At 38.6% G+C, this 16,767-nt stretch overlaps 1 protein-coding gene across 2 annotated transcripts in view; it reads right to left on the reverse strand.

The window, feature by feature from the left end:
- METTL6 (methyltransferase like 6) overlaps positions 1-16,753 on the reverse strand; it is a 39,745-nt gene extending 22,992 nt beyond the window's left edge. The window contains exons 1-5 of one of the 2 annotated variants that reach the window (XM_008633919.2): positions 14,875-16,752; positions 14,061-14,195; positions 12,664-12,834; positions 10,660-10,801; positions 7,549-8,043 (exon numbers count right to left, since the gene is read on the reverse strand). In XM_008633919.2, the coding sequence (XP_008632141.1) occupies positions 7,895-8,043; positions 10,660-10,801; positions 12,664-12,834; positions 14,061-14,195; positions 14,875-15,156 (879 nt within the window). In that variant the 5' untranslated portion in view covers positions 15,157-16,752 and the 3' untranslated portion in view covers positions 7,549-7,894. Of the gene's footprint in view, positions 1-7,548; positions 8,044-10,659; positions 10,802-12,663; positions 12,835-14,060; positions 14,196-14,874 lie in introns of those variants that run through there. The other variant, XM_017734552.1, reaches the window with a different exon arrangement.
- Between the last annotated feature and the right edge of the window lie 14 nt (positions 16,754-16,767).

Genomic DNA, 16,767 nt, shown 5'->3' on the forward strand with positions numbered 1-16,767 from the left:
ATCAGAGCTAGTATCTCTCATTAATAAAGGATCTACTCTGCATCAAGGTGGCTTGCTAGTTAGATATTGAACCAAGATATGGGAAATAATTTCTTCAGTCCCATTTTCACACTAATTTAAATTTGAAGGAGGGAAAATATAAATCCCTTTGTCTTACCACAAGGGGGATGTCCTTTCTTCCTCTTCTTACCAAACTCGCATAACTGAATGGTTACAAATTTTAGGACAGGTATTGCCTCTTACTCTGAGTCCACAGCACCTAGAAAAATGCTGTCCTATTCAAGGGTTCCCAGACATCACCACAACAAGCATGTAGTGAACATTTTAAAAGGGGTTTGTTCAATAGAATCCTCGTCGGAAGATGACGTGTTAAACTTGGCATTTGGGGTCCATTCACCCTGGGTTCTGAGACTCTCCTGTCGTATCATACCATCTACAGTTCCAGCAATTTATATTTCTTTCCACACTCTGCAATATTCAACACATGCACCATAAAATCAATACCAATATAAAATTAGCTAAACTAAGGATATATGATATTAAAGGCTCCAGGAATAGTCAAATCAAGCCACAAAAGAAAATTTCTCATACTTTGCTTATATTTTTGCCTCATACTTTACTCATATTTATGAATGTAATCAGCAGTAACATATTCACAACTCAAAGGCTGGCTACATGAAACAAAAACTGTATCATCACAGTAACAGGGAGTTACACTACTCCTACCTATGCTGCAAAAACATTTGAGCGTCCCTGGAGCAAAGTTTGGCATTGCACATCTTCAGCTTTGGTATTTAAATATGAATAATGCCACTGTTGCAGCTACAGTTTTAGTTGCACACTGTTTGAACATGCCAGGCACATTCAAGCTCCTCTCTTTAAATTTTTGAAGGTTTTTTGATTTTTTTTTATTAAAGAAAAGGATATTAATTTTTGGAATTTTCTTCACAGTATTACAAAATGCTGCCTGACACTGAATTTCCTGCCAAACAATAGGCTGACCTGGCGCATGAACAAACTATGCTGCTGCTAGCATTAACAAAACAGTCTTGCTCCTTCATCAGTCATTCACAGGTAGCCTTATTTTTTACATAAGTACTAATATATCTTAATATCTAACTGCAAAATCATTTTATCTTACTGATCTGCTATTGATGACTGAATCAGGCAAATGTCTCCCATAAAGAAGTCTGTAAAAATGAAGCATAAACTGTGCATCATGGAATCAAGATTAAAGCTCTCAGTTGCTAAGTTTACACCTTCTTCAGTGGGCTTTTGAGAACACCACTGCCCTACTTCAGGAGATGCATTTGGTTAATGCTGTAGGCTCTGCTTGTGGTATTTTCTTTTCCTGTAAGGCTTATGGGTTTTGGAATTTGGAAAGTAGCTTGGAAAGGAACCCTTAAGCCTAAGGGCAGGTTAGTATTTTGTATAGAGGAAAGTCTGTAAGAGGAAGCTTTTTCACTGTTTCTAAAATACATTCTGGCTCTGTATTAGCTTGATTGTTTCAGTTTACTTTGAGGTGGGTCCTTGTCTCTTCTCAGTTTTACTCTTCTTTCTAACAGGCTTTTTCTTGGCCATTGTTTCCCAGCCAAGTATAGGGCAAGAATACACAGATACTTGCTGATCCTTAATTTATTAGCTGCTTTCAAAAACAAAATCAAAACCTGAAACTGTTACTGGAAGCTGATCCAAAGCCAGAAAAGTCTTGAGTGGCATACACTGTATGGAGCAAAGAGGGCATGCTACTGTGTCAGGTGGAAAGTCCAGAACATCTGCATATTCAACTTCCAGTAAGTGACTCAGATTCATCTGGTCAAGAGGTCACAAGAGTGATGTTCCCTGAGGCCAGGTCCTAAAGGACACAACCAAGCACCCTCAAATGCTGAATGTGAAATCTGTGATTAGAGACTTTAGCCAGATAGTCACAGCCAAGTTTATGAAGTTGTACAGGATTTCAGAACTATCTTTCTGAACGTAGTTCAGAAAAAAATGGTGGCAATTGTTTTGAGGCTTCTTCAAAGTGTTTTCATGTTCCTATGAAATTCGGTTTGCAAATAAAACAGATGGAACAGAACATTTCTCAGTTTTGTTTAGCTTTTTAGAAGCCAAAAACAAGCCTCCTTTCCTCTCTCCTTATCTTCTTCCATCCTGCTTTTGAACACTGGTTTTAGCAAAATAGCAACAGGTCTGTTACATTTTAATGAAAAATGTTAAAAATAAAATCAATATTAAAAATTCCAGTTAAGTGTCCCATTCCACACAAAAGTTTGAAGCCAAAACTGGGAAAAAGGACAACCAAAAAAAGCTCATGAATATCCTTGAATTTCAGATGCACAACAATCCCATATATATGAAGATACCATTATCCCATTGAGCAGCAGCTTCTCTGCTGTACCAAATTTACAACAGAAATCCAAGAGTCCAGAGAAACGGGCTGTGGAAAAATACTGAGTGGAACCTAGAGAGAAGGCAGGCTTGTCTACTGGTAATTTGCCTACTTTCTGACCTTCCCCTGTAATTACCTTCATTTATTCCCATTCTAAGTTCTCTGGATGCTACGGGCATCAGAAACCAGAGCTGGAGTTGATTGGTGCCATCTAACTTAAGACAGCACAGCACCCCAAAGTGGGAACGGTGAAAAAGCACTGAAGTGACAGTGAAGTATAAGGCTTCTTACAAGTCAAAGGAGGAAAACAGAGCTGGATTTATATTTTCAGTCACACAGGTGCCTTTCTAAGTATTTCACATCAAGTATTTTACAAGCATGCAAGTTAAACCTGTGTCTTGGGCAAAGACCTTCAAAAGCAATCAAATTTTCCAAGATGAGACCTAAAATTTGCTGGGAGAGGGGGTAAATGGTCCCAAACAGAATCATTTAAGTAGAAATACACAAAATCACTATTAATTTGGAAGAATCATGTCATCTTTTTCTTGTGCCCTTGTCTTCCCTGACTGCACACAGCACCCTGCTGCAAACACAACGAACGGTGCATATCAGCCTAGGAAGTGGGAATGAAAAAGGTTCTCTAATGGAACTTCTTACCTGGCTAATAGCCTCTGTCTTTGCAAGCAATGCCTCTGTGTGCCTCCCCACAGTGCAGGCTCACCATCTGCCTTTGTTCTAATAAATGAACTCCCATTACAAACACAGAGCACAAACATACTCATATCCTGAGCCTACTGCACCCAAGGGCCTGATGTTTTTGCAGTATGCATAACTAGCAAATGTTTGCTCCCAAATGTTTGAAATGGTTCACAATCTTTCCTAATAACAATCATAACCAGTGAAAAATTCATCACAGCTATATTGTGGTAAGCTCCTTAAAAAGTACTTATCTATTTTTACTAATTGTATCTCAGCAATATCTTTCCAATATAAAATTCTGCTTCCCACAGAGCCTTGCGTGTATTACTAATACCGTACACAATCAGATGCCACCTTCCTGCCTCCCTGTCTTCCAGTCTAATTTTGGAACCTGCAGGCTTTCATTTCCAAAATTTCACTTTTTAGATGAACAGCTTATTTAATTATATGTCATCCCTGGTCTGTGAAACTCAGGATTTTTTTTTCCCAGAAACTTAAACATAATCTTACCATTTTTCCTTCACACACTGATGCTCAACACTGATATCCTCTCCAAATATATATATATCTTTCAAATAACTCTTCCATAAAGCACTTTCTAACTGATAATTTGTATCTCTCAGTATATTTAGATGTATAAACTGTACAACAGCTCAAGCAAAAAAAATTTTATCAAGTGACCATATAAATGACCTTTCAGATTTCATATACCAGTTATGAGAGCAAGGCTGTATGTTTTACAGCTGACTGCTGATGCTTACAGGTTCTGGAGTTTCAGGTCCCACTTTTATAGCACTTGGTTTCATAGAAGTGATGCACAATCAACCATGCCTCTAGTATTATATTAATTACTTAAATATTCTGCCTTTGGAACCCAAGGAACTTTCAGGTACCTGAAAGATGCACCTGAACTAGCTTTTTAGCTATCAAATGAACCACATAAAACCTGCTGTGATACCATCAGTTTAAAGTTCAAATTTTTTTTTCTCAGTAGTGCATATTTCTAAGCAAAGAAAGCTCACCCATCCATACAGTATAGACACAATACCTGGTGGATTTCTGTCTAGTCGTAGCTTGTTGTCAGACATCAGATCGCATCAACCAAATTTGACAGAAGCTGTCCTTGGACAGAAAGGACACGTAATGTCAGGCAACTCAAAGACTTCATACTTCTGTAAATTTGATGAAAATAGACGGCAGTCAGACCTTACCCGTGTCCTCCCTGAAGCACTGCTCATTAACATCATTCCTTAATAGATGCTGTCCAATTCCAGGAGGAGACATCAGAGAATCCCACACTGAAGAGTGGCATTTAGGATTCCCTGACTTCAGGAAAGCCTTAATCCAAGTTCATACTTTATTAAACATCAGAGGATGTAAGCACAAGGCACCAAATCATTTAAAAAAAAATAAAATAAATTTTTTCAGTCCCATTACTTCAACAATTATTTGCTTCTATCCTAAATATTGCTCAGAACAGGGTGTTGGCATAAAGGAACTTACTACTTATGCTTGCCAAATAGAGCAGCTAGTTCAGCTTAGGGGGAACAAAAAGCAGGTCTTCTACAGACAATTGAGTCATCTCAGCAGCCTCCACTGATTGCAGACAACTTAAATCAAAGAACAACCAAGACATTTATTACAATCACAGCATAGTAGCTTGTTTGTGCAAGGTGAGCATGATTCAGTGCACGTCTGCTTTTTTCAAGTAATTTTAATACCATTATCCCTGATTACTACATCTCCCTAAGGACAGCTCTACACAGAATAGTTTAGGTTGGAAAGGACCTTAAAGATCATCTAATTCCAGTCCCCCTGACAACTTCCACTAACCCAGGTTGCTCAGGGCCCCATCCAGCCTGGCCTTGAACACTACCAGGGATGGAGCATGCACAGCTTCTCTGGGCAACCTGTTCTGGTGCTTCACCACCACACAGTAAAGAATTTCTTTGATAGATCTAACCTAAATTTCCCCTCTTTTAGTCTGAACCAGTAACTCCTTGTCCTATCACAGCAGTTCCTTCAAGTTAGGGTACTAGGTACAGGTGCCCTCAGCATGTGCTGCTGGTGAGCTTACTTGAGCTTGGAAAGGCTGAAGAGTTCAGGGGAGTATATCCAATTTACTCAGCACTACAGCAACTACATGCACAACCATCAGTCACTGTGTCTCACATGATGTGGCAAGGATTTCTTAAAACTGACTCAACTTCCTCAAACTTTACCACAGTTACAAAAAATTGCCATGATTTAAAGTTCACAGAAGCAGAGTCATAGAAACCAGATTAGCCTTTCTGCCCATTCATCTCAAAATAACATCTGGTTTATGAGAACTATAGCAGATCTTTCTGGCAGGGGCATTAATGCATGCTACTTTATTTTCCAGGTCTGACTAGAAATGAGACTGAGATATAATAAAAAAGTTAGAAATACTGCTCTCCATTTAATGTGCTGCTACACAAAAGAGTGTACACAGAAATACACAGAAACACCGAAGCTACAGCCACTCACAAAAACATGTATTATTGTTCTGGCAATAGTTAGTTCAGTGTAAAAATGAACTCAGTGGCTGTCTGCAGCTAAGTCTATTGGGCTGACTCAAGTCCTCTAATTAATATTTTTGATTCTTGCCTACATCTCATTTCCTTTCAGGGATGAACAGTTCATTGCACTTGCCTTTGCATACGATGACAAGCACAGCACAGTGACAAGGTGCCATGCAAGACATTCCTTCAGTCTCATTTATGGGCTGTATACTCCGAAAGGACCAAACCTCCAGCCCTGAAAGGCACTTGGAATTACAGGCCTCAAACCCCACTAAATATCAACAGAGCTCAGGCTACATGTAGTCATTGCAAAACTGCTGTGCTAAAGATGAACATTCACTGATGAAAGCCACCAAATAATGATAGATCAGATTAGAATAGTGCTGTCATTGTTATATCCCTTTTTAGCATAGCTTTTCATTTACTATAAATGTTACTAGATATTTATTACTAGCATGGCAGAAAGAGCTAAAGGGTTGCACAGCAGGGGTCAGCAATGCATAAATCTCTGGGATAATGCTCTCCATAAAAAAAAAGGAGATGACATGTAATAACCCTCCTCAAAGAATCATTAGGAGAATTGTGTGATTTAAGCATTTTTTCCTCTGAGGCCAAAGACTTGTGATACAATAAATTCAGTTGTGGGGCTCATGGTATCAGACAAAAAAACCCTGTGGTATCCTGACGCGAAGCAACAATCTGTTGCAAATTTATTTCTAACCATATCAACTGAATACGACCTTTGGCAGCTCCAATTTGTTAAAAAATTTTGACTGGTTAACTTTGTAACATTAAGCTTTAGGCTGGAAAATTATTACTTCTTTCTTTCCATGCACATACGGCCAGTGTTAAGAGCCTGGGGAAAAAAAATCATTATCACATCTTATGTCTACTTTGTCGTAAACAGAGGCAAAAAATCATCTCTGGTCCACATCAGATGTGCATCACTGGGTCATCTAGCAACACACAAGTCTAGTGGAATGACAGCCTAAGTCAACCAATCACATACTCATATACACAGCCAGAGATGAAATCCCTACTCAGAACAGGGCCACCCTCAAAGTCACAGGGTGCTCGAGGCCTTGGCCGGTCTTATTCCAAGTATTCCCAAGAATGAAGGTTCCACAACTTCTCTGGGCCCTGCCCCAGTATTTGACCTCCCCTTAGTATTTCACTGGAATTTCCCCTGTTGCAAATTGTGTACATTATACAAGATCAGCACAGGCCATTGCACAAGTCACCGGATACCCCTGGGCTTCCTCTGCTGCAGAGCAGCTGTTCAAAATGCAGGTTAAAGACCCAGGCATGGTTTTGAAATTACATCATCCAAGAACACAGAAAAGGGCCTGCAGGGCAAAATGCCACAGTGCAAAGTGCTGTAAGGAAAGGATGAAGTTCCTTCAAGCAGTTAAGTCTGCTGCAGCAACAGTACGGTGGCTTTTAGTGGCAGGAAGAGCAAAGACCAACACAACTTTCCTCAGAGTGATGGAAAAGAATTAAGACCTCTGCTCAGGAAAGAAGCAGCTGACTACACTTCATATCCAAGAAAGTACTCCTGACTTGCTGGTTTCAGTTCCAAATAGGAAACTCATTTGCAATACCTCAAATATTTCTGCACATGAAATGAAGAACATCTGAAATTAATTAGGGATAAAGACGACCTGATCCACTAGCATGCTTCTTCAAGCATGAAATCAGATAAATTAGGATCTTATTTAGAATATAAACATCTGTTTACACACCTAAATGCTGAGCAGATTAAAAACATACCATTATTAAAATATTAAGGCAGCTTACACTATACTGCTCACTGAGTCTGTTTCAATCCTGTATCTGAGAAATTACAAGTACTGAAAGTAAATGAAATATTCTAACATTAACAAGCCTCAAAAATCACAAGTGACAGGAAACTCAGGATACTTATTTAAAAATAGTTTTAATAAAAATGGAAGTAGCAGTTATGATAATAACTAATGAAAACTAATGCTTAAAATTAACCATATTTATATGCTTTACCAGATCCTCCAACAATGTTGCACAGGTTTTATTTTAGAAGCAGGAATACAGGTGCTCAACAGGTTGCCTGCATCACTAAACCATCTTAAAACTGAATTAGAAATAGCATTCCTATTTTGTATCCTAGGATAGAAACCAACAAGAGGTACTGGATGCAGTCATTTTTGGTTCACCGGAAAGATGAGCACACAGCTTATGTGCTAGCTTCCATTTCAAACAAGCAATGCTGTTGCTAATCAGCAAGAACTTATGTCTCACTGAAAGGCTTTTGAAATTTGCTTTGAAGAAAAACTCTTGGAACATGCAAGTCTTCTTTCCTATTCACAGTTTCTCGCTGCACATATTCATTGACCACTTGCTCATATCCCTCAGCCTTGAAAAGCTGAGATAAGAACTCTGGAAGAGAATTTAAAAAAAAAAAAAAAAAAGAAATATTATGTTTAAGTTATTTTTAAAACACCAGACAGCCTTTATATAAGCATATGTTCTTATGTGTTACAGCATGAAAATCACACAGGCCTTCAGATTTCAAGCTGTTCTATGTGGGCAGACTGCTGAATAAAAATCAATAAAGATCTTCTTTAGAAACATCAACCTAAGCAAAACAGCTTGTAAAACTGGGGCTTAAGCTAGTTACTCAGATGAATTTCCAAAAATTGCCACATCTCTTTATTTTTATTAAGCCTTGTCATTCTCATTGTGACTGACACCAGTGCATTTTCCCTTTGTGCAGCTGACCTTCACTAGCTGAATACATCACTTATCACAAATATTTCAAAGGTAATCCAGCTGTGTAGATGCACCTCTGCTCAGGGAAGAATAACACCTTATGTTGCATGCAATTGCTCAACAGAAAAATGGACAAAATGGCAAAGGGGATATGGTGGTACCCAGCCTCCACTCAGTCGAACCAGAAGTATTTTCCATAAACAAAAGAATTTTACTCAAAGCATTTCTCCCCTAAGGAAGGCAGAAGCACCTCACAAACAGGGTGACCTATGCAGCCATTGACTTGTAATGAAAAAATCGTAATTTTTCCTTTCCTGCACGTCAATTCACTTGCCCAGGCAGTAATCTCACTGTAAATTTAAGCTGTTCTAAACTTGTGTTACTTGATAGAAAACAAAGACATTCCATTTTTCACTGCTCAGGGGGATCAGCTCAATGAAACAGTGATCATGTGGGTACAGGAAGCATCACAAGAGATGGTGTGTTGAGGAAGATGAGACCACCCACTTTGGTGGCACTGCAGGCTTACACCAATCCAAGCCCACCATGGTTGTAAACATTGTGTGTTCATGTAAAATGGGGGACCCACACCAATGAAATATAAATAAACCGCACTTAATTGTGGACCTACTCAAATCTCATTGTAAGGAAGTTGCACATATATCACAACACAAAACTACAACCACACATTCTTCCACAAATTTAGTATTATTTCAAACAGTAGAAGAATGGATTTTTTTTCCCGTGGAAGAAGTTCCGTGTTGTTATCTGAGACCAGACATATTATAAATAAGTATCATTCAAATCAGCCCACGCAGCAATTACTTGGTGTACCAATGTAGTGCTAAAGAAATGAAAAGTAGCAAGGGCTGCAACCTCTGTGGAAATGATGGGACTCAGGTCTCCAGTAACAAAAGAATTCTCAAGCATTAAGCAATGTTTATACGAAAATCTGTGAAATGAATGAGATCATAATGATTAAAAATGGGAGTAGAGGTGATCCATGAGACTGTCACAGACCAGCCCAAGGAAAAGCAACTGCTGCTATGAGCAATATAAAATAAATTCCCTCTTTTCTCCTTCCTTCCTCTTTCCTCATCCCTACCTCAATTCTTCTCCCAAGGGAAGCATGCATGCTAGCAAGGAACTTCTCATTCAGAAACCATTCTAAAACACAATAAAAATGGGATTTAAAATTCCACAGCTAGGTCAGTCTCTTATTTGTTCCCTTTAGCATCCATTCACTTTGTAAGAGCTAATTGTTTAAACAGAACTAAAAATCACTCAATAAAGAACAGCTCCAGAAATGCTTCAATGAAGCTGTAGCACAGCCTGCATTATCTTAGATTTCATCATTGTCCTATGAAGAATAGGGGGAGCTCAGACAAGATTAATGGTTTTTATACCAGAAGCAATTAGGTAATATGTTATGGCATAAAATATGAATAACATTTACTTGGCTCCAAATCAGTCTCTTCAGTGGCTGTATTTTGCTTTAGACTAACAACAAAGAGCCCCACAGAAATAAATTCACAGCTCTTATTACACAATACTCTACAAGTGATAGGGGGGAGTAATGAGTTTAACACGAGGAACTGGGAGTTAGAAGCTATAGACAAGCTATAATCCCAATTCATTGTGAGAATCTAAGCAAATTCCTTCATGTCTCTGTGCTTCAAATTCTCCACCAGTAAACTGCCATAATTACCCTTCCTCCTAAACCATTATGAACACTGAACAAAAACTAAATACTGTATCACATGGGAAGTTTTTTTGCATTGTCTTTACTAAAAAACAAACCCCAGAAGACAGAGTGACCACAGCTAGTCAGTGCTATCCCAGCAGGATTTGTGCATGAGCTTCTTAGTGCTGCAGTCACAGGTTCTGCTTTTAGAAGTCAATAGACCTCATCCTGCACACCAGAAATAGCCTTGCACAAAGAATGATGTCAAAAGAACTGCTTAGTTGCTTCATGAAGATGATCAACTCTCTTACTGAACATTAGTCTTTTCCCCTTAGGTAACACATCTGAATTCAGCAATTCAGAAACTGCTGCTCTTGGAGCATTATAGCACATACAACAAGCTGGTAAAAAAGAAAGTGCTGCACAAAGTTCTGCCAGTCTAAATAACTGCTTCTTCCCAAAAAGGATGGTAAATGAAAGAAACCACAATTTATTTTCATCCACATAAAATAAAACTTCCATGGGCATGTTGGCAGTTCCCTGGAGAAAGTTTAAACAGAAGATTCACAGGAAAGAAAGCACTCTACAGTATGTCTTACCTTCAGTAAAAAAATACGATCTTGTCCCATCTTGTCTAACATAAAAGTTTTCCCCAAGTTTGCTGCCGGATTTAAACCTGAGCATTGCATGATCATACAGGCCATAGTCTCGGAACAGGACACACTTCCCTGGCTTTAATACCTGTCACACAATACATACATGCTTTAATAAGCTAAACAGATTTAGTCATACATAGGCATATTTATTTGTGTACACATACAGACATACACAGATAACTAAGACAAGGTAGACTAATATAGTCAATACAACAGTGAGATAGATATCTATATCTACATCTATATATAGATGTAGATATAGCTATAGATACAATTCATTCCCTGTGCAATAAAAAAGTTGTGTAAAAACTATATTGACTCTTAAAAATGCTTTCCCATGAACAAAAGACTGCAAATAGTTTTAGAATACCTGTTTGGATGCTGATCAGCTAAATAGGCAACACTCTTCAAACACAGACGAAAGAAGAAAACATACAGTTTAACAAAAATTCCCATCCGGGCATTTTTTCTGTTGGGTAGTATCCTGTTTACCACCTGATTTTGTTTAATGGTTAACAACAAAATTTAGAATATCACGACATTTATTTTTTCATGGGAGAAAGAAAAACGTTGCAATATGCTGAGAAATAAATATGAAACCATTTTGGGAAAATGCATCATGGATTTTTTTTTAATTGCTTTTTGGTAAAGAAAGCAAGCCATAAAGAGTTTAAAATTTATAAATACATGGTCATTCCCCATGCGGATTTTAGGTATCTGATGCATGTAACTTTTCTACGTCATCAAATACCAGCTGCATTTGCTAAGAAGAAAAGGAGCGCTTGCCACTTGCCAATTTGTACAGAAACCTGCAAGTGACTTGGATGATCCAGGCATCTCCACAGAGAAAACTAATAATTATCCCTTTCATAACCACGAGCTAACAACCAATCCTGATTTTGGAAAACAGCTGGAGATATACAAAAAAACCCTAACATTCTCTTTTCAAACTACTGATAATAAACGAAAAGATATTAGAAAATACGAGACCCTGAATACACGCATATGCAAAAGTAAAAAATATGTTGACTGTTTCCCCCTGCAGTCAATATATGACATCTCAGGAAAATTCAGAACAATCACGATTCAGGTTGTTTAAACCACCCTTTGGATGGGCCTATCCTAGCCTATCAACTAACAAAGCTTAGGGAGGCGAGTCTCCCTAGATTAATGTTGACTTCTGAACACTCCACTTTTAAATCACCACAGGTCAAGTGTGTTTAATAAGAACAGCAACATCCTAACTGCAAGTCACTGTATCTCTGGAAGTTAATTTTGGCTCACTATCATTCACACTTTATGAACACAGATACCTCTGTATTATATAAACATCATTCATAGCATACAACCCAAGTCACAGCTTTAAAATCATAGAGTCATAGAGTGGCCTGGGATGGAAGGGACCTGAAAAATCACGTGGTTCCAAACCCCCTGCCATGCTCAGGGACACCTTCCACTAGATCAGGTTGCTCAAAGCCCCATCCATCCTGGCCTTGAACACTTCCAGGAGTAGGGCATCCACATCTTCTCTGGACAACCTGTTCCAGCACATCGCTAAAGAATTTTTTCCTACTACCTACTCTAAATCTCAGTTTGAATCCATTTCGCCTTTTCTTGTCACTACACGCTCTCATGAAAAATCTCTCTCCACCTTTCCTGTAGGCCCCCTTCAGGTACATGAAGGCCATCTTCTACATACCTTTTTGTTATACTGATGGCATGAATTAGGCCTCAATTGAAACAATCTCACAATACCAGGAGAGGGAAAAAAAGGACATTTGTAAAACATATTTTAGTCCTGCATACTTGGTGAACGAACTAAATACATCCATGGAATATAATATGAAAAATCACCATTGCAAGAGAGTGATTTTCTCAGAAAAAAATTTACTTTCCAGCTAAAAAGAAGGAAAGTGCTTTAAAGGCTGTAAAATCATCTGGGTTTACCTTGTAAATGTTCCTCAGGACAAGATGCATTTTGTCAGGATGAATGGCAGAAAGCACAAATATAAGTGTGACAACGTCCACGGAATCTGCTGGTATATTGTCTAGAAGATCATCTTTGGTAAGATCACACTGGAACACTTTACATCTTTCAGTACTATATAAGGCATTTTTCTAGGGAAATTAAAACAGCAAGCTTTCACTGAAAATCAGCAGCATTTGTTGCTACAATAAAATAAAAATCTTGTGAAATTAATCAGTAGAGAGACACAAAAAACAGTGGCAAAAGAATATTAACTTCCAACAGGCAGCTAATGCAATCAGAAAGTCTTTGCTGCATACTACAATAGTGAAACTATAACTAGTAAAATAGTCTGTTCTCGTGAATTTGAGAAGGAATGTGCATTAAGACAATTCAGAAAACATTTCATTTCTGTTTTACCCCCGCTTCTACTCTTTAAAGAATACATAAATACTATTAAAAAGACTATTAAATACTATTAAAAATTAAAGAAATTACCTATTATAGGGTTATGAAAGTAAAGCTCTTGAGCTACAGGTAGACTGCAAACAGTTGGGGTTCCTGCTGCATAACCTGCAGCTGGGCTGCTCTAGCCACAGTTTTGCTGTGGAAAAAAAAAATCTGATCTTGGCAAAATATAAATTCAGCAAGAGCTGTGGAGGTAGATGCCACTAAGTCATCCAAAACCCAGGGCACACACTCAGCCCAACCTCATCCTGGGGTGCAGCCAAGGCATCCCAGGGAGCTGCTGTCCTCTTCTTTTTGCCACGTGTATTTCTTCCCGTCTTTCCCATGACAAATGCTCTATGGGTCTTGTGGTTCTTGGTCACAATGCTTTCAATTAACAGATATATAGAAATTTACCTGTGATTACAAACTTAATAAAGACTTCTAAAGCCCAAAGCCCCCACCAGCCCTGCTGCAAGGCTCAACTTTGGACTGCAGTACCCACAACTAAGTGTAAATATACCTACTCCAGATCAGGTTACAAATTGTTTTAATAGTAACTTTCCTAGCCTTGTTTCCGAGGTTATCCCTGGGACTCCCTCTATTAAGGGCAAGCTTCCATCACAAACAAATTTTGCTTGTACTGCACAGTCAGCAGAGACATAGTCGTGCTCCCAAAAAACAGTCTTCATAAATCATTCAACTAATATACCATAATGCTCTAATTTGACACTGAAAAGCAAAGTCTTGAGCAATGATTTGGCTTCTTACATAGGATCTCCACTGAAATGCATCAGTCTCCATTTTTTGGCAAAACGTATTCTACCCTTCTTACAAAAAGGAAGCCAAGAGAAGTCTGTTGTTACAGTCATTTGCAATTTTAGAAGCTTCTAAAAAACACTCTAAAAGAAGTTCCAAATATCACACCAACCTTCACATACTCAACAGCTCTAGGAGAGAAATCACAGGCATATGCAAAAATATTCAGATCTTCTTCTAAGAGTGGAAACAAGCAGTTCCCAACCCCACAGCCTGCTTCCAGAATGGTCAGTTTTTGATCTGCAAACTGGGGAGGAAGCAATACGAGACAAAAGACATCATTTTTGTTTTCCCCATCATATGAGCAGAGGCACTGTTCAACCAGCATTTTAAAAGCTATAATCAATTTTAATTAACATTGTTCAAAAAAACCCAAAGTAGACAGCCACTGGATAATCTGACACTAAAACACAGACATTTTGATTTCTGCAAAACTAGAAATCATTTTAGAATATATTAATACTTCTTCAGTCATTTACCCCTTAAGAAATTAACAGACTTGTGCCATTCCTGTCTTGTCTTTCATTCAGTTATAAGGAACAACAGATGCATCTGGCTATTCCCCTAACTATGTTTGGCAATTAGCCTGCAGTTCTGGATGCTTTTCTTTAAAGCAGTGTACTGAAGTTGTACCAGCTTGCACACAGAGAGACAAGCTGTCTATTTAGGACACAAAACCCAAATATTCCAGACTTCATTCTCACCATCCCCATCCAGCATGGGCCACTTACAAACTGAAACTGAACTGATGCATCTGATTCTGAGGAGTTATCTTTGATATTAAAAGAAACTACACAGGGCACTGCAAATTTTACATGTCAGCTCTTACCCAAATGGCTTTGTTCTAAGTATTATTAACTCCCTTGGAAACAACTGATTGGAAATTATCAACCCCATCTTTTACAGCACAAGTGTATAGATCTCACCTCATGACATGCCTTTAACTCTTGAAACTCTCTGGTTGTCCAATGTCTGTCTTTGAAGAAGTTGGTGCTGTTTCTTTTGTAAAATAGATCCCAGTTCTTCTGTGCCTCTTTCTCCAGTTTTAGTTGTTTGAACTCAGACACCAACACCTGATCTTTTGCCAGTCTCTCAGCTTCCTCTGGGCTAAGGACTCGTGCACTATGGCCTTTTTTGTGGAAAGCACCATCTTCAGTAGATGTTTTTACTATATTTAAGCAATTGGCTGTTGCCTTTTCTTGGAACATCCTAGATTCTTTCACACAAGCATGAACACCAAAGACCCAAGGATGATTTTTTTCCTTTAGTGTATGGTTCCATCACTTAACTAAGGTAAAATAAGTGAGGATCTAGAAGCAGAATTAAAAATGAGAAATAATTACAGTATGCACTTACTACAACTTTAGTGATCTGTCCTACCTGATGGACTTACATGTCACCAGATTTCTCTTTATTTCAGAAAACCTTCATCCAAACTAAGAACCACATACACCATCATGCTGATGTCAAAGTTAAAGAAGATACTTCAGAGTCTCCTGGTCTTCCCTCTGCATCCTAGAAAGCTACTCAACAAGAAAAAGATGGTGCAGCTCTAACTTTATTTTCACTAAAGGAGACCTGAGAAGGAAAGCAAGGGCTTTGTTTCTCATTAACCTCAGTTAGAACACTTCAGAAAAAAGGTAACTGAAAAACAGATGACATTTAAAAGTCACATTAAAATTGATGAAACAAAGTGTATTCATGTCAGCATTTCTCCTTCCTGCTCTCAGCTCTGTGAGAAAACACTGGTGAAAACATCAGCATTTATAACACCATGTCACCTAAGAAGAGAACAAAACCAGTACTGTGGCCAAAATGCCCAGAGCTGGCCTGTGCCAGCATTCCTCCCACTGCCTCCTTCTGAGGATCCACACTGGTTTTAACAATCACAGGTGGTTTTATTTTCAGAAGTTAACAAAAAGAGCTTTGCATAGGCTGGGAAGGGACTCAAACATTTTTTCTTATGTTAAACTGGTTCTGACACCTGTCTTGTCACAAACATACAGATCCTGGATGATGGCACATGCAAATTAAATCCCACATGGCCCAGTAACTCCCAGGGAAGCCCAGGTAGCAAACACTCACCACTCGTGTACATCAGTGCCCAGAACCAGGCACTGGTGCCATTTTACCAAAAAGGAAACAAGAAAAACACAACAATACACACCCTAAAACAAAAAAAAAAAAAGAGCAGTACTTCACTTATGTATTTTATCTTATGATAAAATACTTTCTATGATACATATCATGGATCATATGTACACGTTATATATGCTATATGTGATGCTATCATGATATATACATGTCATGACACAAACACAAACATAAAATACGGAAGTGTGCAAATAAAAAAAAGAGCTGTCAGAATTTTGTCCAGTGTCACAGACACACCCCCTTTTCCTCCAAAACCAGCAGAAGAGGTTATGGAGAAGAGGCTCCTTTGAAATGAAGTCTCTTCAAGAAGAGCATACCCTCAAAACAAACAAACAAAAAACCTTAAACAGCAAAATTTCTGCTATATTTCTATACACGCCTATATTCTAGGCACGCTCCATTATTTCATCACAGAACGAGCGAGGGAAGGAAACAAACCGAAGCCAGTCCTCTCAGTGACGCATGTGCTGTGGTGGGAAGGCAGTGTGATGATAAACTCAGTTGCAACAGCCCATGCTTAGGCTAAAGAGCCTTTTAAAGGTGTTTAATCCAGAGCTAAGACCACAAACATGTAACACCCCTGTGTGATCCCCTGGTCCCCCCACAGAGAACCGGCTTCCCTCCAGCAGCTCCTGCCCTAGCGCGACCGGGGCTTGGATACCCCG

The sequence above is a fragment of the Corvus brachyrhynchos genome, unplaced genomic scaffold, assembly GCF_000691975.1.
Source record: "Corvus brachyrhynchos isolate BGI_N302 unplaced genomic scaffold, ASM69197v1 scaffold94, whole genome shotgun sequence".
NCBI classification, from domain to species: Eukaryota; Metazoa; Chordata; class Aves; order Passeriformes; family Corvidae; genus Corvus; species Corvus brachyrhynchos.